Source organism: Cervus canadensis, chromosome X, assembly GCF_019320065.1.
Source record: "Cervus canadensis isolate Bull #8, Minnesota chromosome X, ASM1932006v1, whole genome shotgun sequence".
NCBI classification, from domain to species: Eukaryota; Metazoa; Chordata; class Mammalia; order Artiodactyla; family Cervidae; genus Cervus; species Cervus canadensis.
Genome location: NC_057419.1, coordinates 56,633,207 through 56,656,983, shown reverse-complemented (window position 1 = coordinate 56,656,983; position 23,777 = coordinate 56,633,207). Strand labels below are relative to the sequence as shown.

The 23,777-nt window shown below is 37.2% G+C and overlaps 1 protein-coding gene across 2 annotated transcripts in view; it reads right to left on the bottom strand.

The window, feature by feature from the left end:
• RRAGB (Ras related GTP binding B) overlaps window positions 1–22,915 on the bottom strand; it is a 35,340-nt gene extending 12,425 nt beyond the window's left edge. The window contains exons 1-6 of one of the 2 annotated variants that reach the window (XM_043459266.1): window positions 22,192–22,915; window positions 21,348–21,381; window positions 16,622–16,721; window positions 12,258–12,341; window positions 10,070–10,136; window positions 1,140–1,362 (exon numbers count right to left, since the gene is read on the bottom strand). In XM_043459266.1, coding sequence (XP_043315201.1) covers window positions 1,140–1,362; window positions 10,070–10,136; window positions 12,258–12,341; window positions 16,622–16,721; window positions 21,348–21,381; window positions 22,192–22,283 — 600 coding nt within the window. In that variant the 5' untranslated portion in view covers window positions 22,284–22,915. The remainder of the gene's footprint in view (window positions 1–1,139; window positions 1,363–10,069; window positions 10,137–12,257; window positions 12,342–16,621; window positions 16,722–21,347; window positions 21,382–22,191) is intronic. The other variant, XM_043459267.1, reaches the window with a different exon arrangement.
• Window positions 22,916–23,777: the final 862 nt, after the last annotated feature.

The window sequence follows — 23,777 nt, the reverse complement described above, 5'->3', positions numbered from 1 at the left end:
TATAAGTATTTAAAAAATCTATTGGAATGCTCTAGGATTTTCTGTGGTAAATTGGGCCAGGGAAACAAAACAGAAAACCCTAAAATAACAAACCCTCACAATCTCAAGGCCAAGATACATACAGAATTTTCAGCTGAATTAAGACAAAATTGATACTTAGTGAGAGGGAAAAGGAATTAGAAAGGATAGACACTTCAAAGTTCTTTTCAGAGTCAAATATTGAACTGTCTGTCAAGTTGTTTCTGAAAGTCTGGAAGTTAACCCAGAAACAACAAAACATATGCAAATACTGGAACACTGAAGGCAATCATATAACTAATTATGGAAAAAGTATTCTTGACCACAGTTATTACCAAAAAAATTCTTAAGCTAAAGGGGATCCTTAGACTCCTAGGTTCCAACTCAAAGAGGAACCGTATTCTTCTATATCACCAGTATATTTTGAAACTGCTTTCCTCAACTTTATTTACTCTTGGAAATAGAGAATCTTCTCTTTCAGCTTAGACTTTAAAGTCCACTCTTCTCATTTTATATTGAGCAAACTAAAGCTAGACTGTATTTGTGACCTGCCAGTCCTAGGGTCTCATAGCTAGCTAGGAGTTTGCCCTTCCTACTGTGTCTTTTCTGGTTTAATCTTTGTGTACTAATTCCCATGGTAGAAAAGAAGATAAATATACCATATCTGTGCAATTATGAGGTCTTGGAATTGCGCCTAACACTGTGTAATTGGCATTTGAATTGGTGCATACCAATTTCCTAGGTCAATCTAGAGACATTTGTGACCTTTCTTCATCTCAACTCTGGTGGGTCTTCTAGCCTTGACAATAACTGCCTGCTCTGAAGGACAGTAAAATAAGGGCAGTGGATATATTTTAAAAATAGATAAAGCTGCTTAGTGATATCATGTGGTTAGGATCCTTTCCTAAATTTGAGCATTATTTGTTAAATGAACATTATCTTTCCCTTACCAGAGAAGGTTTGTTTTAAGTGTTTTTAAAAACAGATGTCAATTTTATTTTGAAAGCCTATACTGAGATTTTCTTTTTCCCTAAAAATGAATGCTACAAATTTACCTATATCTCTACAAAAGAAGTTTACAAAGCACATCAATCATTTGGTGCATCACCCTTTCTACTTACCAGGTCTCGTTGATCCTCCTGTACCAAATCCATTTTGTGTACCAAGCAAAAGATTTTGGCATCTGGAGAATTCTGCAGAATGGCCTCCAGGCATGATTGGTAATAGTGCATGTCCTTTTCCAGTTCGCGGCTTTCCACATCAAAGACATAAATCAAAACCTCCACATTCCGGAATATGTTGTCTCGTTGACTAGTAAAATAATTTTCCATGAAGGTGTCCTGTCTAGGAGGTAAAAGAAAATCTAGGTAGTAAGCAAATATCTCTTAATCACTCCTATTCATGATCTCTTTTTGTTGGCTTAATCAATGTGAAAGATAATGCTAACATTTCTAATTAAAAGGCAAATGATAATAATAAATCAGGATGGGCTCACTTTCTTACTTATTAGGCCACAGCTTGCACCACATTTTGCCCCCCTCCTTGTGTTCCAAATACATTTGACCTTCTGATAGTTCTAGAGGCCCATGGTCTATCCACCATGCTGTTCACTCTGTCTCACATGTCTCATACTTTTACACCTAATTAATGGCTACTTTTTGCACTGGATTTAAGTATAATCCATATTTCCTCACAGAAACCATCCCTGCCCTCACTGACTTGGGCAAATCCAGTCACCACAGACCCTTATACCAACACACTGGTCTTATTTGTAACACTCACCACAAGTGTGATATCACACATATTTGTGTGAGTTTTTAGTTAATGGCATTCAATTCCCTAGACAGCAGGCTCCATGAAAGCAAGAACTATGGCCATTACTATTCAACACTGTTTCCCAGCTTTTAGCACAGAACAACTGCCACAGAGTAGTTGTTCAATGAATATTTACTGAATGAATAACTAGTCAAACACTCTAAACTATGTGAAAATGGCTCCAAGCTAACTTTTTAGTAGATTTTGCTCTTTGCTTCTTAGGCTATATGAAGCTTTCCAAGAAATTCTCAATTACCAGCTACTAGAAGAAAACAGTAGTGTTTTGTCCTGAACAAAAAAGTCAAGGAGTGGTATCAACAACATGGTAGAATGAAAAGCTACCTTTGTCTCTCCCCTTTAATCTACAACCGGTAAAACATTCACAACTCAGCAAAGGTGTTTTTTCCCAACACACGAGGATGCTAGAGAATTCCACACACCTGCACCTCTAAAGATGGATGGACTGGAATAGATAAAGTAGGCAGAACCTAAGGAATAGTAAAAGTATTACCTACAATTTTGACCTTCTGACCAGGGCAGCTAAGCCCGCAGACCCACATAACCTGGCAGCAGCAGGGTAGGCAGTGCACACAACTCCAGCCTCCTGGCTGCAGAGACACCCATGACCACAAGTAACTGTACAGTAGTGGGAATGGGGGCTGGGGTCCTGTGTCTCCAGCCACTGAGGTTCCTAAGTTTCCAGCCCCTCTGTTCTTCCCCAGTAGCAGCAGAGCCTATGAACCTTAGAAAACCAGATAGGGAAGAGGTACTGGTATGAACTTGGCTCTCCCTACCCCTTCCCCCTGCAGTGGCAGAGCCTATGACTCAGAGGATACTGGAAGCAAGGGAATAACCACCATCCAGGTACACCAAGAAGCTTCTGCCAGTTAAACAGGCAGAAGCAAGGTGCCAATGAACCTGGAAACACAAGAAGTGATAATGAGCACAAGAGCAGGGGACACACTTCTGACAGAGATAGCTCAGGTAAGAGAAACCAAAAACTTATGCTAAAGTGCCAGCTAAGGAAAAAGAAAAGACCTCTAATTTCTAACCAGTTCCATATCACATGCTCTGTCAGAAGAAGCATCAGGAAGAACCACAGTAACACTGCACCACAAAAAGAAAATGACAATTCTCAAGAAATCAAACATAAAGTCAAAGAATAATGTGATCTAACTGATAGAGAATTTAAAACAGCTATCAAGAAGAAACTCAACAAGCTACAAAAACTCAGAAAGGCACTTCAATGAACTTGGGAATAAAACTAATAAACAGAAATGCTTTACCAAAAAGATTGAAACTTTAAGAAAGAACTAAACAAATTCTGGAGCTGAAAACTCATAATAAACGAGATGAAGAATGCATTAAAAAGCACTGGAAATGAAGCAGACCATATGAAAGAGAGAATTAGCAAGTATGAAGACAGAAATCTAAGATGCAAAACAATGAGGAAAGAGCTATCTGACTCTTTTAGGTAGGGCAACATTAGGATAGTGGACATCCTAGAGGGATAAGGGAGCAGAGTTTACAAAAGCTGAGGGAGTTTATCAACACTAGAGCTGCCTTATGAGAGATGCTGAACAGAGTTCTTATACCAGAAACAAAAAGACAGAAGTACACAAAACTTGGCATAAATAAAGTGATAAATGGGTTTCCTCAATGGCTCAGTGGTAAAGAATCCACTTGCATTGCAGAAGACATGGGTTTGATCTGTGGGTCAGGAAGATCCCCTGAAAAAGGAAATGGCAACCCACTCCAGGATTTTTGCCTAAAACATCTCACGGACAGAGGAGCCTGGAGGGCTACAGTCCAAAAGGTTATAAAGAGTTGGACACGACTCATCATGAGCATGAGAAGGTGACAGAATCAGAAAACTGCAATTGTCAGAACAGGTTTTTAAATGCTTTATTATTGCATAAAGGTTAAAAGGGGAGAAAATGCAAAAAAAAAAAATAACTATAGCTACTTTAAGTTGGTAACAAACTCACAATATAAAAAGGGGAAGTTTGAGACAATAAAAACACAAAAGAGGAAGAGGAAAACCATGTAGTTAAATGAAGATAAGATGCTATTAACAGAAAAGGGACTATTTATCTATGTGATATTTGATATACACTTCATGGTAACTGCAAGACATAGATCTAAAATGGAGGCACAAAACATACAAAAAGAGGAAACTGAGGAAAATATCATAGAAAACTACCAACCAAAAATAGCAGACAGAAACACAAGGAAAATAAACAATAAAAATATAGAGCAAGTAGAAAACAAAAGATAAAATGGCAGTACTAAGTCCTCATCCATCAATAATCACCCAAAATGTAAGTGAAGTGAATTTATATCAAAAGACACAGAGCAGCTGGACAGGTTATAAAGTAAGACCCATATTAAAAAATCAGAAACAAAAGCTACCATAAAAATACAAAGGATAAGAATAACAAAAGATACCACAGAAAACAAAGGATTGTAAGAGAATATTCCAACAAATTGGACAACCTAGAAAAAAATGGACACAATCTTAGAATCATAAAACCGTCTAAGACTGAACCATGAAGAAACAGACAATTTGAATAGGCTGACCACTAGTACGGAGGTTGAAACAGCAATCAAAAACTACCAAAAAACAAAAGTCCAGGACCAGATGGTTTCAGATGAATTCCACCAAACATTCAAGGTAGATTTAATAACTACCCTTCTCAAACTACTCTAATAAATTGAAGAGAAGGGAGCACGTCCTAACTCATTTTATGAAGCCAATATCCCCCTAATACCAAATCAGACGAAGCCAACACACACAAAAGGAAAATTACAAGCTAGTATCTCTGATGCACATGGATGCAAAAATCATCAACAAAATAACAGCAAACCAAATACAATACATTAAAAGGATCATGCACCATGATCAGTGGGATTTACTCTAGGGATACATGGATGTTTCAACATCTGCAAGTCAATCCATGTGATATACTACATTCATAAAATGAAGTATAAAAATCATATGATTACCTCAGTAACTGCAGAGAAAGCATTTGACAAAATTCAACATACATTTATGATAAAACTCAATAAAGTAGGTATAAAAGGAAGCACCTCAACATAATAAAGGCTGTATATGATAAACCCACAGCTAACATCACACTCATTGGTGAAAAATTGAAAGCTATTCTCTAAAATCTGGAACAAGACAAGAATGCCCACCATAGCCATTTTTATTCAACATAGTATTGGAAATCCTAGCCAGAGCAATTAGGCAAGAAAAGGAAACAAAAGATATATAAATTGGAAAGGAAGAAGTAAAACTGATTTGCAGATGACATGATTTTGTATAAAATCCTAAAGTCTCCACCAAAAAAATAATAAAAATAATAAACAAATACAGTAAAGTTGAAGGATACAAAATCAATATATACACAAATACCTGTTGTGTTTCTATACACTAATAATGAGATAGAGAGATTAAGTAAACAATCCCATTTATAACTATGACAAAAAGAATATCTAGAAGTAAATTTAATCAAGGAGGTAAAAGAACCATACATTGAAATCTATAAATTGCTGATAAAAAAGAACTGAAGAAACAAATAAATGGGAAGATATTGTGTGCTCTTGGATTAGAAGAATATTGTTAAAATGTCTCTATAATGCAAAGTGATATACAAAATGAATATAATCCCTATTAAAATTCCAACAACATTTTTATAGGAATAGAAGAAATAATCCTAAAATTTGTATAGAATTACAAAAGACCCAAATAGTGAAAGTAATTCTGAATAAAAGAACAAAGCTGGAGATATAACACTCCCTGATTTCAAAATACTACAAAGCCACAGTAATCAAAGCTGCATGGTATTAGCAGAAAAATAGATACAGGTCAAGGAGCAGAACTGAGAGTCTAGAAATCTATGCATATACAGAAATTAATTTATGGCAAAGAAGCAAAGAATATGCAATGAACACAGTATAGTCTCTTCAATAAATGGTGTTGGAAAAAATGAAGAGCAGCATGCAAAGAAAAAAGAAACTAGATCAGTCTCACACCATACAGAAATGAAATGAAACTAATCTCATATCATACAGAAAAATTAACTGAAAATGGAAAATGGTCTAAAGACTTCAACACAGTATTTGAAGCCATAAAACTACTAGAGGAAAACTTAGGCAGTATGGTATTTGACATCAGTCTTAGCAATATCTTTCTAGATATGTCTCCTTAGGTAAGGGAAACAGAAATAAAAATAAACAAATGGAACTACAACAAACTAAAAAGCTTCTCCTCAGCAAAAGAAACTAACAACAGAACAAACAGACAACCGACTCAATGGGAGGGAAAAGACATTCAAATCATACATCTGATAATGTGCTAATATCTAAAATATATAAATAATTCATATAAACTCATCATCATCATCATCAACAGCAACAAAACAATCTGATTAAAAAATGGGCAGAGCAGCTGAACAGACATTTTTCCAAATGTATGCAAATGGTTAACAGGAGCATGAAAAGATGTTCAATGTCACTGATTACTAGGGGAATGTAAATATAAATCACAATAATCATCTAAGGCCTGTTACATTGGCTATTAACAAAAAGGCAGAAATAACAAGTGGATAAATAACAAGTGGAAAAAGGGGAACCTTTATGAGCTCTTTATGGGAATGTAAATTGGTGCAGCCAGTATGGAAGAAATATGTTGTTGCTGTTGTTCAGTTGCCAAATTGTGTCAGACTCTTTGTGACTCCATGGATTGTAGCACAAGAAGCTCCTCTGTCCTCCACTATCCCCTGGAGTTTTCTCAAATTCATGTCTGTTGAGTTGGTGATGCTATCTAACCATCTTTCCCAGCATCAAGGCCTTTTCAATGAATTGACTCTTTGTATCAGGTGGCCAAATTATTGGAGCTTCAGCTTCAGCATCAGTCTCTTCAATGAATATTCAGGTTGATTTCCTTTAGGAATGACTGGCTTGATCTCCTTGCTTTCCAAGGGGCTCTCAAGATCTTTCTTTTATACTTCTTTGTATTCTTGCCACCTCTTCTTCATCTCTTCTCCTTCTGTTAGGTCCTTACTGTTTCTGTCCTTTATTGTGGATTCTCACGATAAAGGAAGAAATATGGAGAGTACTCAAAAAATCAAGACTACAGCTATCAGCTATCCCACTTCTGGATATTTATTCAAAGAATATGAAAACACTAACTTGAAAAGAAACATGCACCCCTATGTTCACTGTGGCATTATTTGTAATAGATAAGATATGGAAACCACCTAAGTGTCAATCAACAGATGAATGGATAAAAAAGGTGTCATATCTATATACAATGGACTACTATTCAACCATAAAAAAGATGAAAACTTGACATATGAACAACATGGGTGTATCTTGTGGATATTAAGTGAAATAAGTCAGATGGACAAATACCATATGATCTTACTCATCATATAAAAAATAATAAATTTACAGATCAAACTAAAAAAACAAACACATAGATATAGAAAACAGAGTAGTGATTATTGGAAGGAAAGGGGCAGGGGGTGGGTGGAAAGGATACAGGGGGTAAACTGTATGGATAGAAACTATATTTTGGGTTGTGAGCATGCTGTAGGGTATACAGAAGTAGAAATACAATGTTGTACACATGAAATCTATATGATAGGAAAAGCCAATGTTACCTCAACAAAAATTAAATCTTAAAAAAACAAAAATGATTATTAGAGAAATGCAAATCAAAACCACAATGAGGTAGCATTACACGCCAGTCAGGATGGCTGCTATCCAAAAGTCTATAAGCAATAAATGCTGGAGATGGTGTGGAGAAAAGGAAACCCTCTTACACTGTTGGTGGGAATGCAAACTAGTACAGCCGCTATGGAGAACAGTGTGGAGATTTCTTAAAAAACTGGAAATAGAACTGCCATATGACCCAGCAATCCCACTCCTGGGCATACACACTGAGGAAACCAGATCTGAACGAGACACGTGCACCCCAATGTTCATCGCAGCACTATTTATAATAGCCAGGACATGGAAGCAACCTAAATGCCCATCAGCAGATGAATGGATAAGGAAGCTGTGGTACATATACACCATGGAATATTAATCAGCCGTTAAAAAGAATTCATTTGAATCAGTTCTAATGAGATGGATGAACCTGGAGCCCATTATACAGAGTGAAGTAAGCCAGAAAGATAAAGAACATTACAGCATACTAACACATATATATGGAATTTAGAAAGACGGTAACGATAACCCTATATGCAAAACAGAAAAGGAGACACAGAAATACAGAACAGACTTTTGAACTCTGTGGGAGAAGGTGAGGGTGGGATGTTTTGAAAGAACAGCATGTATATTATCTATGGTGAAAGAGATCACCAGCCCAGGTGGGATGCATGAGACAAGTGCTTGGGCCTGGTGCACTGGGAAGACCCAGAGGAATCGGGTGGAGAGGGAGGTGGGAGGGGGGATTGGGATGGGGAATATGTGTAACTCTATGGCTGATTCATATCAATGTATGACAAAACCCACTGAAATGTTGTGAAGTAATTAGCCTCCAACTAATAAAAATTAAAAAAAAATAGGCAATTTTATATTTACAATAAAATTCCATTAAAAGTAAAAAAAAACAAAAATGAAACAACTATATAAATAAAGAAGAAAAGAAAAAAGATATGTACTATGAAAACTTTTGTCATAGCCACCAAATACTGTGTATATTAATCTAATATGGTGTAACTTTCAATGCTTTTCTTACTGTGTGATACATAGAAGGTGATCAATAGGTATTTGCTGAGTGAATGTTGAATAGATTTCTAGAAAACAAGAATAATCATTGAATTGGGGTGGGGGTTTCTGGTAAATTTAACTTCCTAAATTTCTGGAGGCTATTCTGAAAATCTATTCTTTCCTAAAGGAAAGAATCTAGCATGAAACCTGGCATATTGCATGCTCTCAGTAAATAGCAGTTCCTTTACAAGAAATCGTGAATGCAGCTTCTAGTCCTACACTCTGCTCTCAAGTTGCTATGTGACCTTGGGAGATTCATGATCTCACTGGACCTCAGCTGCCTTATCTGTAAAAATGACAATAACATGTTAGTAACTAAAAGCAAAGGGCTTGGACTAATCTCTTGATACAGATTACAGAATTGAAAGCAATGATACTGAAGAAGGATTTACATGGAGAAAGCTACTAGTGTATTAAGTGATCCACCTGTTAGCAATAATGAAGTTATTTTCTGATTTGTTATTCTTTCACCAAATATTCATTGAGCACCTATTCCCTAGTTGGCTCTATACTAGGAGCTAGGAGACACTGAGCTAATTACAACATTTCTTTACTTTCTTTACTTTATATATATATAATATATATAAATTTATAAATATATAAAATATATAAATTTTATAAATTTATATAAAATATATAATATATATATTTTCAATCATCAAAACTCTATGGGTTGGTACCATCATTATTCCTATTATACAGATGAAAAACCTGTAGCTCAGAGTGTTTAAAAGATCTATCCAAGATAACACAGCTAACAGAGCTGAGATACAAACCCTAATCTAATTCCACAGCTTAAGGGCTCCTAATTATTGTGCACTATATATTGCTACTGTAGCATAGAGATGCAAGAATAGAAAGCACACCATATGGAAGGGAGCTCCACACGCACAGTGAATGTGTATTTGTGATGGGATATTCTGGAAGTGTGTTGGACACGAGAGGAAAAACTGTCTCCTATTCCTCCAATAGTGGGAAACTCAGCTGGAGAACTGAGGTCCAAATAACTGCTTAGATTGCCTGGAGATAATTATTAAAATACCAAAAAATGAGATGATATGGTGTGATGGCTGAGAGCTCAGCATTGGTGTTAGGCTGCTTGAGACAGAAACCTAATTTCTTCATCTAAAAAAGAGAAGGATGATTGATCCCATACCATAGATACTTAGATATAGCTTGTGTGAGTACTGCTTAAACATGTCAAATATAGAGGGTATTTTCACAGTAATAGAAAAATCAGATATCTTCATTCAATGAAGTGCCAATTCTGAAGTAATTTTATCTAATTTATCTATTATAGTTACTCTAGTATATTCGCTGTGTCCATGGGGTTGCAAAGAGTCAGACACAATTTAGTGACTGAACAGCATCAATGGCATTCTCTGTGCTGATTATACTAGATGCCATGATTATTGACATTGACTTTATGAAGAATTAAGCAGATGGTACTTACCCACCACAGTCCCACAGGTTCAATACCAGGTTTCCCAGAAATCGAACATGAGAATGTTCTACATCAACTGGAAAACAAATATGACAAATCTAGTAATTGTAGCATGCAAGATGAAATTCAAAATAAAGCACTAACCCATGGAATTTAGAAGGACCAAAGTGGAGTGAAATGCTCAAAGCTACAACAAGAAGGTGATTTTCAGCTTAGCAGTGTGGTTTAGTGGCAAGATGGGCACCTAAACTATCCTGAGCTACAGAAATGGCTTTCATGTAAGTCATTATATTTTAGTAGTTTTAGTGCTTAGAGCAGAAACAATCTCCAATTATAATACTGTTAAAATTTCAACATGTAAGACAGAGACATATACCATTTAATAGCTCTTTTCTGACCTATCAATACATTCCACAAAAAATTTAAAATTAAAAAGGACAACAAAAACCAAATATAAACGAACATAAAACATAACCAAACTCACTCCCTCTACTGATTTTCTTATTTTGATTAAGGACCCTATCATTTTCCCATTTTGAGGGGGTCATTTTTGACTCCTCTATCCACATTCAATTCATTGCTATTCCCAATTCCATTCTTTGTTTTACTACCTGCTACTAATATTAGGGAAGGCTCTTACCTTCTCAAGCCTATACAGCTACAGTAGCTCCATAATTACCTCCCACCAGGAAGCCTTGGGGGCTTCCCCGATGGCTCAAACAGTAAAGAATCTGCCTGCACTGCAGGTAACACAGGAGATGAGGGTTTGATTCCTGGGTCAGGAAGATTCTCTGGCGGAGGAATGGCAACCCACTCCAGCATTCTTGCCTAGAAAATCCCAAGGACAGAGGAGCCTGGTGGGCTACAGTCCATAGGGTCACAAAGAGTTGGACACGACTGAGCATGCACACGCTCAGCCTCAGGAAGCCTTACTCACTTTACTTCATCCTATAGACTACTGCCAGGTTCATCTTCTTAACACTACTTTGAACATGTCACTCCCCATTTTATAAACTTTCAATGGCTCCTCCATGCCTACAGAGGGGCATGCAAGGTCCTTCAGAATTTGGCTTCCAATCTACCTTTATGTTCCCCCAATGAATCACATTAATAAAGCCTTTTGCTCCAGCCCAATTTTATTCAGTTTATTCACAGTCCTCCCAAACCCCTCTACCTCCCCAGCCTCCAACACACTTTATATCAGGGGTCGCAAACTTGCTAATAGGAGCCAGGCCAGTAAACGTACAAGTGTGAAGCTGATCATGTATGGAGAGTAAACATCCACTGAAGGGGACAATGGAATGGACAGCAATCACTTAGCTCTAGCTCATTTGCCATGCAGGAACATGGGCTCAGGATTTCCAGATCTTTAAATTTTTCAATAGTAGCAGGAAATCCAGAGTTTTTATGGAAACTTTTACATATTGATAACTAATTCCAATTTTTCTAAAACATTGCACAGGTCAAACAAAACACATCTACAGGCCTTATCCAGCATACAAGCTGCCTGTTTGCGACCTCTGCCTTCCATGTCCCTCCCCACCCTATACTTTGTCTATTCTGTCCATTTTCCTAGAAAATCTTCCCCACCTTTCTTCCAAAGTTAGATTCATCCTCTAAGACCCAGCTTAAACCCCACCTCCTCTAAAAACCCTACCTAGCCACCCCCACTTACCATCATCGCTCCCTCTGAATTCATTTAAACATTTATTAAGCATCTACTCTCTGCCAGGCACTAAAAATCACAAGGAATAATGAAAATTCTTTTCCTGGAAATTTCTTAAAGTCTAGCAATTATCATCTTTATAATTTCTGTAACAGTTAATCAACACACAGTGGTGTTTCTTCTCTATCTTGAAGCTGTTGCTTAAACTGACTGCTATCTAACTTTGTGGAATTTTATCTTCTCATAAACTAGATCATAAGCAGCAAAGCATTACTTAAAAAATACAGGCATTGGAGTCAAACAGCTCTTAGCTCAGATACCCATTCTACCTCTCTGTGTGACCTTGGGTAAGTCACTTAACCCCTGAGTATCAGTTTCCTCTTCTATTAAGAAAAAAGGTGGGAGGCATACAATTGACCTCACAGGATTAAAGGGATTATCATACCTCAAGTGCCTGGCATGTAGTAGTTGCTCAAACTATTTCCCTTTTCCCCCTTTTTCCCCCTCCTTGGAAAAGGAATCATATCTTACATGTCTTTGTATTTCCAACAGAGTCTACGAGAGAGTAGGTGCTCAAACTGCTATTAATTTGAAGACTATGTAAACGGTCTAGTACTAAAAAAAAATGGAAAGAAGTGCTACTGAGAAAAGGAAAGACAATAACAAGGGAAGTGACAGGATTCAGTGACTTTAGATATGGAGCACATGGGATAAAAATCTGGTCTACCCCCATATCATAAAAATTGTTCTCATCAAGTGACCAATGGCCCATTACCAAATCCAGTGGACTTTTTTAGTCCTTGTCTTACTTTCTGCACATGACACTGTTGACTAGTCTCTTCTCAAAAAAATTCTCTTCTCTTGGCCTCTGATAGGAGACCTATAACTGCTCCAGCAGGTCCTCTTTCACAGGTTCCTGTTCTTCTTTCTGTCCCTTAAATGTTGGGGTTCTTCAGGATTCCATCTTTGGCCACCTACTCTTCTCTCTATGTATTCTTCCGCTCCCAGGCAAGCTAATCAATTCATATTATTTTAACATTTAGATACTGATAATCCATAATTATTTATCTGTAATACAGATTTCTCTCTTCCCTTTCTGAATCATATATTGGACATCTTCATTTGCATATACTGCAAGTATCCCAAACTCAATATATCCAAATATAACATCATCTCCCCATTCTTCCCACAAAATCTATTCCTCTTTTAGTCTTCCCTAATTCAGTGATTTTAACCAGATGACTAAGCCAAAACCTTAAGCTTCATCCTGAGTTCACTCTTTCCTGCTTCATTCCCCCCAAACATACCAGCAAGTCCTGATGACTTTACCTCTTAAATATACCCCAAATCCATTTGCTTCTCAACATACCACTACTACTACCCTAATCCAAATTAAGCCCCCATCATCTCTTACCTGGTCTACTAAAAATAGTTCCCGAATTTGTCAATCTGTTTCTTCCCTTGCCTCTCTCCAATCTATCCTCCATATTACAGATATAATGATCTTCCCACAATGCAGATTTTATTTAATCCTTCTTTAAAAAGAAAAATAATAACATGTCTCTATGCATGACTGCATATGCTCAGAAAATATAAGGCCAGAAGGATAACCTCAAATTATTAGTGATGGTTGTCCATAGGAAGTAGGCCTGAGAATGAGGGACTTTTCACAAATACTACTTTTGTAATTAAAGTTGAAAATGAAAAATAATGAAATCTGATCATATTACTTTTTTGTTAGAAACTCTATAAAGGTTTCCCTCCAACTTCAGTTTAAACTACCTGACTTGGCATACAGGGCACTTTATGATCTAACCCCCACTTTCTGCCTCTCTCTTCAGTCTCAGTTCTCTTACAGGGCCCTCTGGCTCTCCTAGTCTTCCTGTCTTGCTACCATAAGAGCAACTGGAAAGAACCAAGAACAGAGCTTTGAGAAATCACATACACTTATGGGGCAGAAAGAAGAAATTCTTTTTTTTAAAAGGAGGGATGATTAAAGATAAAGGAATAAAACCAGGGTAATACAGCATTAAATAAAAGCCAAGAGATCAGAGAATTTTGAGAAGGTAGGAAATCTTGGAGCTGTCAACAGTGTTTGAGACTAAAATACTTCATAAGCACAATTTTTATTGACAAGTTTACAATTCCAACAAACATTTTAACAGTACCCTAATAAATAAATACCACCATTCTGTATCCTTACTTCAAATTCCAAAACACGGTACACTCTAAGTTTAATAAAATGAAACTGGGCTTTTTTCAGCAATGACAAACTAGAAAAACACTAAAACATTCAAGGTGATATAATATTTTAGAATATGTACTCTTTCACTACTTTTAAAGAAAATCAGCATTTGAACAAAAATGAATAGTAAGCAAAAATCAATATACTATACATATTTTTATTTAGTCTATAAATTTAGCAGTAGAACTCAGACCTTTCTTCCAGAAATGACAAGCTAGTTAATGATACACTAAAGCATTAAGGTCAACATAATATTTTGAAGTATACTTTTACCAACTTTAAGAAATACAGTAATTACTAACAAAGTATTATCAATAAAGGTCCCACTTGAGATAGCCCCAAGAGCCCTGTCCCATCCACAGGAAGCTCCAGAAAAACATTTTTCAAATAAATGGCCTGTTTAAATGTACAGGGTTCATATAATTTGCAACATTCTGTTCATGTTTTAATGAAGCTGCTAGATTATGTCAAAACTATTGTAAGTAGCTTGACTAGCTCTGAAATTTGGGTGATAAGACTATTCACCAGACTCAGAGCAGTCATTCAACTCTGATTAGCTAAAGACAAAAATATTAACTGGACTAGAAAACAACTTCAATGAAAGGTGCAGAACTTAAAACACAAAGAGAAGTCTGCCAGCAATTGCAGCTGTAGCATAATGAATAAAGCAGGAACACCGACTGACATTCTAGCTCTAACACTCATGAGTTGAGTGAGCTTAACTTCAAGGTCATATTTTCTTCACCTATTAAAATGAAGTTCATATGAGAACTGAAGTAAATAGAACAGCATATAATTAAACATTAACTTTGTCTGTTCTACTGAAACCATTTGATTAAGGTCCAAGTATTAAACTTGGAAGAACAGAAAAAAAATTAAAATATAGCCAATCAAAACAGGGAAGAGTCTGAATAGATAATTTCTAGAAGGAAGTCTCCTGAGGCATAATAGACCATAGGACCCTGTCCTGACCAAAATTTTTGATAAATGACTTAGATGAAAACTAGATGAGATGCTTAAAATTGCACAAAGCTAGGAAGGGTAGTTAACATATCAGATGAGCAAATAAGTAGCTAAAATGAAAATAGGATCCAACTCCTTTTCTCTGGATAAGGAAACTGAGGCCCAGTGAGACAGTAACTTGTTCTAGATTTCAAAGTTAACCTTTCATGGGCTAAAACAATCAAAACTGAATAATTCAATAAACATTTATTCATATGTTCAAACTGCTAACTGCATAAGAATCAAAAGGATGATTTGTGTTTTAATAAAAATATATGTGAAAAGTAATACTTTTTAGTATGACTCAGTATAATGAAAGCCACTCCACAGGAGAGTAGGGGCTAGACTGTGCTAACAGCAGTGTGACACCCAGGACAAGAGATGTACTAGTCATACTCTCCTGTGATTAGACCATGTCTTCATTTAAATCTCAGCTCTAAAAAAATATAGACATATTCAAACAAGTCCCTAAAAATGCTTCAAAATGATGTCAAATGAGAGAGAGGAGGAACCAGAGATTTTTAACTTAAGGAAGATAAGATTTGAGAGGCAAGGGATGGCTAGGATAGATTGAGACATTAATCATACTAAAATATTTGCAGAGGCTCAAGAGAACAGAAAGGGTACCAACCAACAGAAATAAAGGGAAATAGATCTGGGGCTTTAACTAAGAAATAACTTTCTAATCATTAAAGCTTACCCAATTATGAGAGTCTATACTATACTTTAAGCACTTTAAGAACAGAAAAGAGGTTTCTTTCTCCTTTGTATCCTAGCATCTGGAATATAGGTGTGTTTGAAAAATGTCTGTTGTTCTTGAAACCAGAATGAGATACCTTTTGAAGTAGTAGGTAGCTTGTCCCTAAAAGTGTTCAAGATGCTAGTAACCCAGATCAGGAAAAATCGAAAGCCAAGTAGGACAATGGTTTTGTTACCTAGAGGCCAAGGACCAAGAATCCAAAAATTCTTGGATGCTACAAAATGAAATGGCATTATAGCCTAAAGACAGAAAGGGTCTCCCAGGAGCATAGATCTACTGAGCAGCCATGGCAGCCCAGCTAGTTTGTACTAAGAAATCAGATTTAAGATTCAAACCATAAAGGGCAATGAAACATTTCTCAAGTCAAAGCTTGAATTCCAACGAGAACATCTATGCATATCCAGGAAGTGAAATAGCAGAGTACAGATCCAGATAATCTTCCTCTGACAGCCTCCCAACCCCAGCAATTTACCTTTTAATAAGACTAGGACTAACAACTGCTTTAAAAATCATATATTTTAATGTTATGCTTGTTAGTACCTATAAATTAATTTCTTTTTACATAATAACAGTTAAAAACAAATACCCTCCCCCACATAAAAATTGAACAAACAAAAGGACCCCTATGCTTGTTGAGAAAGAACAGGACAAAAACAAAGTTGGACAAGGATATCCCATTTGGTAAGCAACCTAGAAAGAAAAGAACCTCTCCAAGAGAGCCAAGCAGTAGTAACCAGAATTAGGTCACATCCTTCTGAGAAGGAATGGAAAAAAAAGGAAAAGTGCTCAAAAACAAATCTATCAGTCTCTGTATCACCAAGTTACTGCAACCAAGTGTGTTATGCAGATTAAGATCACATAACTTTACAATAAGACAAAACATCTTACTTGTTGCACCAAGGCGACGTGTGTCTCTTGCAATATAATTTGCAAAGATAATAGACCTCATGCTGGTCTTACCCGACCCACTTTTACCCATCAACAGGACCTAAAGACAAAAATGGGAAAAAAGAAAAGAAAGAAGTCAGCAATCAAGGGCAAATCAAATCTAAAGGGATCTATTTATCTCTTGGACTTGATGTTTTACTGAAGTGACAGTACACACAACCTAAAGTGGATACTTGTAATTGACTAGCTCTCTGACCAATGTGAACATGGAGGTACCTAGAATTCCAGAGACCAGTCACTTACCTGTCGTAAGTCACAATTTCTCTTGGTGATAGAATCACAGTGAATTTATCATGTTATAAATATATACTATCATACATTCAGTACTACATTAGTGAAATAAAGGAAGCTCCAATAATCTGATGAAAGGAATCAACTTAACAGGAAACTCTCATAATCTAATATTTTATGCACTGCACTATCTGTCAGGGTATTTCAGTATAAATTAAATTTCACCGTCTTCCTCAGGGTCAACCTTACCACTTCTACCATTAATCTCATCCCTTTTACTCACCTTCATGATTTTGTTCCATTATTTACTCTTTTGCACTGTGCGTGTGCTCAGCTGCTCAGTTGTGTCCGACTGTTTGTAACCCCATGAAGTGTAGCCCAACCGAATCCTCTGCCATGGGATTTTCCAGGCAAAAATATTGGAGTGGGTTGCCATTTCCTTCTCCAGGGTATCTCCCCAACCTAGGGATCAAACCCACGTCTCTTACATTGGCAGGTGGATTTACCACTGAGACACCTGGGAAGTCCTAGATACTCTTTTATTTCTTTTCATAAGTGTCCCATTGCCTACAGGATCAAGTCCTTAAACTACATATAAGACCCTCATTGATCTGGCTTATTTACTCCTCTGCCCTTGTCTTCTGACCCTCCTAGCCTGAAACTTGTAGAGTCCATCCACAATGAACTGAACTGCTTATAGTTCCTTTGAATGTATCAGGTCTCCAGGGAGCCCAGTTCTATGTCACTTTTTATGCTGAACTCTCTGCCATTAACTTTACACTCCCTTTTCTTTCTTCACCTAAGCTCCACTTATCCTTCAAGACTTGGTTCAGAAATCATCTCAAGAATTTCTCTGATTCCGGAAAACATAGCAGGATCCTCTGTGACCCACATCCCAAAGTAATGGAAATAAAAGCAAAAATAAACAAATGGGACCTAATGAAACTTAAAAGCTTTTGCACAATGAAGGAAACTATAAGCAACATGAAAAGACAGCCTTCAGAATGGGAGAAAATAATAGCAAATGAAGCAACTGACAAAGAATTAATCTCAAAAATATAAAAGCAGCTCCTGCAGCTCAATTCCAGAAAAATAAGTTACTCAATCAAAAAATGGGCCAAAGAACTAAATAAACATTTCTCCAAAGAAGACATACAGATGGCTAACAAACACATGAAAAGATGCTCAACATCACTCATTATCAGAGAAATGCAAATCAAAACCACAATGAGGTACCATCTCAGGCCAGTCAGAATGGTTGCTATCAAAAAGTCTACAAGCAATAAATGCTGGAGAGGGTGCAGAGAAAGAGGAACCCTCGTACACTGTTGGTGGGAATGCAAATCAGTACAACCACTATGGAGAACAGTGTGGAGATTCCTTAAAAAACTGGAAATGGAACTGCCATATGACCCAGCAATCCCATTGCTGGGCATACACAGTGAGGAAACCAGAATTGAAAGAGACACGTGTAGCCCAATGTTCATCACAGCACTGTTTACAATAGCTAGGACATGGAAGCAACCTAGATGTCCATCAGCAGACGAATGGATAAGGAAGCTGTGATACATATACACAATGGAATATTACTCAGCTATTAAAAAGAATGCATTTGAATCAGTTCTAATGAGGTGGATGAAACTGGAGCCTATTATACAGTGCGAAGTAAGTCAGAAAGAAAAATACCAATACAGTATATTAATGCATATATATGGAATTTAGAAAGATGGTAACGATGACCCTATATGCAAGACAGCAAAAGAGACATACATGTAAAGAATAGACTTTTAGACTCTGTGGGAGAAGGCGAGGGTGGGATGATTTGAGAGAATAACATTGAAAAATGTATACTATCATATGTGAAATAGATTGCCAGTCCAGGTTCAATGCATGAGACAGGGTGTTCAGGGCTGGTGCACTGGAATGACCCAGAGGGATGGGATGGGGAGGGAGGTGGGAGGGGGTTCAGGATGGGGAACACATGTACACCCATTGCTGATTCATGTGAATGTATGGCAAAAACCACCACAATATTGTAAAGTAATTAGCCTCCAATTAAAATAAATAAATAAAAAATAATAATTTCTCTGATTCCAATACTCTAGGCTGGCTTAGGTATACTTCATCTCTTTTCTCCCATGACACTCTTAGGACACTGCAAAGACCATAATGCATTGCAGTTATTCAATTTTTGTTTTGGTGTGTCTCACAAGACTCTGAGCTCCTGAATGGCAAGGAGAATTCCCTTTGAGTCTTCAGTGCCTAACATATATAACAGTCACTTAAAATATGTTCATCAAAAGAATGAGCAAGCCATCAAAACAAAAAGATATAAAACAAGCAAATTTTTAGCAATGAGAATTGTCCAGTGGAAACGGTGAAGGTAAATACCTTCTAGTCAGTGACAGCATTTAACAAAGACACTTGCACTAAGAGAGAAACTAGGTGATATAACTTTTAAGAGTCTTTTCTCACTTAAAATTTATGAACTATAGTTCCAATTACTTTGATTTTCAGATAAGGGGGTACACATTTTATCTTCAATTCTAAGATATTTTATGAAAATTTATAATTACAAATATTGAGAATATTAAAAAAGTATACTACACTCAAGTTCCACTTAATCTAACTATTTAGTTATATAACTTTATCTTACTAAGGAAGTATTACCGAGGATATTGTTTAAAGTTGTTAGAAAAAAAAGTTTTAGTTTTACTCTTAAGCATTTACAAATTTCTGGTATTTTTAGGCATCCTTGTTGATAGCAACTTTAGACAGGCTCATCAAGAACATTTCTTCTGCAAACTGAAGTTATATAACTGAATTATTAGATAAAGACTAAATATAGTATTTTTCTTTTTTTGTTAGTTGAATATTAATACACAGTATTTATCCTTGGGTTGGTCAGATTCCCTGGAGGAGAGCATGGCAACCCACTCCAGTATTCTATCCTGGAGAATACCATGGAGAGAGGAGCCTGGCCGGCTGCAGTCTATAGAGTCTCACAGAGTTGGACATGATTGAAGTGACTTAGCATGCATACAAACAATATTTATGACAAAATAATTAGTTGTAATAGTTTCAGGTGTATAGAACAGTGATTCATTTTTGCAGATTATATTCCACTATAGGTTATTATAAGATATTGGGTGTAATTCCCCATGCTAAACAATAAATATTTTTTGCTTATCTATTTTGTATATAGTAGTTTGTATATGTTACTCTCATACCCCTAAATTGTCTCTCTCTCCTTTGTAACCAGTAGTTTGCTTTCTGTGTCTGTCTCTATTTTGTGTATAGATTCATCTGTATTAGTTTTTAGATTCCATATATAAGTGACATCATATAGCATTTGTCTTTGAGCACAATATTCTCTAGGTCCATCCATATTGCTGCAAATGGCAGTATTTCATTCTTTTTTTATGGTCTTTTGTTTTTAATTTAAGAAATTTTATTTTAATAGCTTAAAGGTGAGGGTGGGATGTTTCAAAAGAACAGCATGTATATTATCTATGGTGAAACAGATCACCAGCCCAGGTGGGATGCATGAGACAAGTGCTCGGGCCTGGTGCACTGGGAAGACCCAGAGGAATCGGGTGGAGAGGGAGGTGGGAGGGGGGATCGGGATTGGGAATACATGTAACTCTATGGCTGATTCATATCAATGTATGACAAAACCCACTGAAATGTTGTGAAGTAATTAGCCTCCAACTAATAAAAAAAATAAAAAATAGCTTATGAAAGACTTATCAAGGTTAACTGTATTAAGTACTAATTTAAGTGCTCTATCTGCATTTGCTTATTTAAGCTTACTAACAATCTTATGAGATAGGTAACATTATTATCACCATTTTATAAATGAGGAAGCTAAAAGCCTAAAAGGGTCAGAAATTTGCTCCAGAGCTGTGCCCTTATCTATCCTTCCTAAACCCCAAGGTGGGGAACATTACCATAAGAGCACAATTCCATTTGGAGAACTCACATGAAACCTTATAGTGGTAACATCTGAGCTGGGTTCAACATAAATGTGCAGGCAGAGACATGTGTAGTGTGTGTGCATAGCTTGCCCAAAATGCAAATTAATCTGTAAATTTGGAGAAAAACAGATGCTGCATGGCTATGACAGGGTTTAAAGGTGTGGCAGATGATTTAGTCAGGAATATAATTTTAAAGGGCATTCTATAAGATGAATCTTTTGGATTGTATTCAGTGGGCTTTGGGAAGTTACAAAAAGTTCTTTAGTATGTGTATGGGAAATTTCTATGTTAAAAAAAATTAAATCTGATAGCCAAGAAGGGGACAAGAGTCAGGGAGAACATGTAGAAGGCTCCTACAACAGTCAAGAAAAGATGGCAAATGTGACCACAAATATATTTCCTAAACAGTAATGTCTTACCTTTACTTTCATGTTTTTGATGTACCTAACACATCTTACCTTTTTCTTCATGGCTGTATTTGGTAGCACCCACCTGCAGATATAAACCAAAAGACAGAGTTTCAATGATCCAGCTGCCTTGGAAATTAGAATGAAACAATTTTTTTTTTAAATGCAGAGGTGCAAAAGAGCATATTTAGCAGAACAGCTAAGTACAGCTGTGTGGCAGACCTTAGTTAAATAGAGGCCATCAATTTCCTAAATTATAAAACTGTGTTTATTCTCCCTTAATTACCTGCTGAGGAGATAGCTCCTACGGAGATGTATTTAGAAATATAAATGAGTTAAAATTCAACATTCAGCTTTTTATCACCTTAAAACATTATCAAAGCAACATTTACAAATGTTTTAATAATCCAAACAATATTGTCATATTTGAATATCTTTTTTCAAAGTCAACATATTTTTCTAAATTTTTATTCCTTCAGCTGTCCTTCCAAGTCGTATCTCACTCATCACAGGCACAAAGAAGGTAAATTCTCAAACTCAAGTACAAATTGGCCCAGAAAGCATTCTCAAGTCACTGATCTCTGTCCAGGAAAAACCAGCTCTCTTCTCAGTCTTCTTATTCTCAACATGATGACGTCAAATCTTCTTTATGGACAATTCAAAACAATCCAGATTGCCTCCTTAGAACAATCCTCACTCCCTGGAGTGATATCACGCCTGTCCCAACAACCAGGCCTCTTGATAGCTTATCCAATCACCAAAAGCAACCTTACTGGTAAATCGAAGCAATTTATCATAGGTGGGGTATTCTAATTCACAATACTCCCTTCAGTCAGAACGTCTACGCCCCCCCCCCACCCCCGCTTCCAGTTTTCAGTTAATACCCTTCACCTACCCAAGCGATCCTTCCGGTTCCCCTATGGGAGGATCCATTATCGGCCCCAGATTCTCTTTCTCCATCTTTTTTTCAGAGTCAGATTCTTCCATCGTGCAACAAGTCTTTTCCAGTCTCTTCTAAATCCGCAGTACTCTCTCTCTCTCTCTCTTTTTTTTTTCCCTTGTTCACCCCCTCAGCCGCCTGTTCTCCTCGCCTGCGGTCCTTAGGCCTGCTCTATTCTCGCCTCCGCCTTTGTCCACCGGGGGTCCGCTTTCCGCACGGTTACCTTTACCGACTGGAACTTGGCCTCAAGGCACCGCCGAGCTGGCCAGCTCAAAGGCGAAGTGATTCGGTGATGCAAAGGAAGAGATGGAGGATGAGAAGGAAAGAGGGATAGCGGGAGGTTCGTCTCAAGTTTGGGCCTCAGGACCCAAGGTCTTGAAACCCAAAGGGGAATTCACTCGCAAAGAGGTGGGGATGAGGAAGGCAGAGGTAGCAGAAAGAGCAGACCCGTGCCGTAGGCACCAGCGATGAATGCCTCGTAGGCTCCTTGTTCCCGAACCTAACTGCTCCGGAGAGTCCGCTGGAGGCAGCGGCGACTACGACCTGATAGCCCGCCCTTCAGGAGCGCAGGTACACCACCGCAGCCACCCTACTGCAGGCCAGGATCACGTGGGCACCTGCCTTAAACCCGGAGCTTGTCACGTGACTGCCGCTTCCCTAGGGGCCAGTGGGCAGAGACGAATACCATAGAGACTGCGCGGAAAAAGACAGAGTGCCGCCCGTTGCCGTCACGTGGCCCGAGCTCTTACAAAGCCCAAGCTCGATAGAGCGCGGCCAGCCTGAAGGGGCTTTCCACCTGGCCCCACCTTCCGCCAGACTTAAAGGAGCCAGTTGTAATTTTAGTGTCTCAAAGCTAGCTTTTTTTTTTTTTGTAACTGTAACGTCACTCTTGACGTTTTTCAGTGATGAAAACCAAACATTTTTTTCTCCTTGTTTTTTAGGTATTTGTTTTCGTGTTTTTATTACTGATATTAACCCGTATTTGTGACTGAGCTTGGAACTAATGAGTTAATACATTCGAAGAGCTTACAACTGTGTCTTCCACATACTGCTCAATAAAAGTAATTATTGCTGGGATCAGGAAATTTAGGACTTACACATAGCTCTCTGAAAGTAAGGGAATTATATAGGGGCATATATATACATACATATATACATACATACAGATATAGATATAGATATGTGTGTGTATATATATATATATATAAATGGGCTTACTTCCAAGGTGACTCTAGTGGTAAAGAAGATATGTTTTATGTCTCCTGCCCGTTCAGAAGACAGAAGAGACTGGAGTTCGATTCCTGGGTCAGGAAGATTCCCCTGGAGAAGGACATGGCAGCCCACTCCAGTATTCTTCCCTGGATAATCCCATGGACAGAGGAGCCTGGTGGGCTACAATCCATGGGCTGACCGACTAAACACATTAGTTTAATATGTAATACATATTATATATCTATATATTTATATATGTGTGTATACATAAATATATATAAACCACATGTATACATTCCTTAAAAAGGAAGGAAAGAAGGACTGGAGGG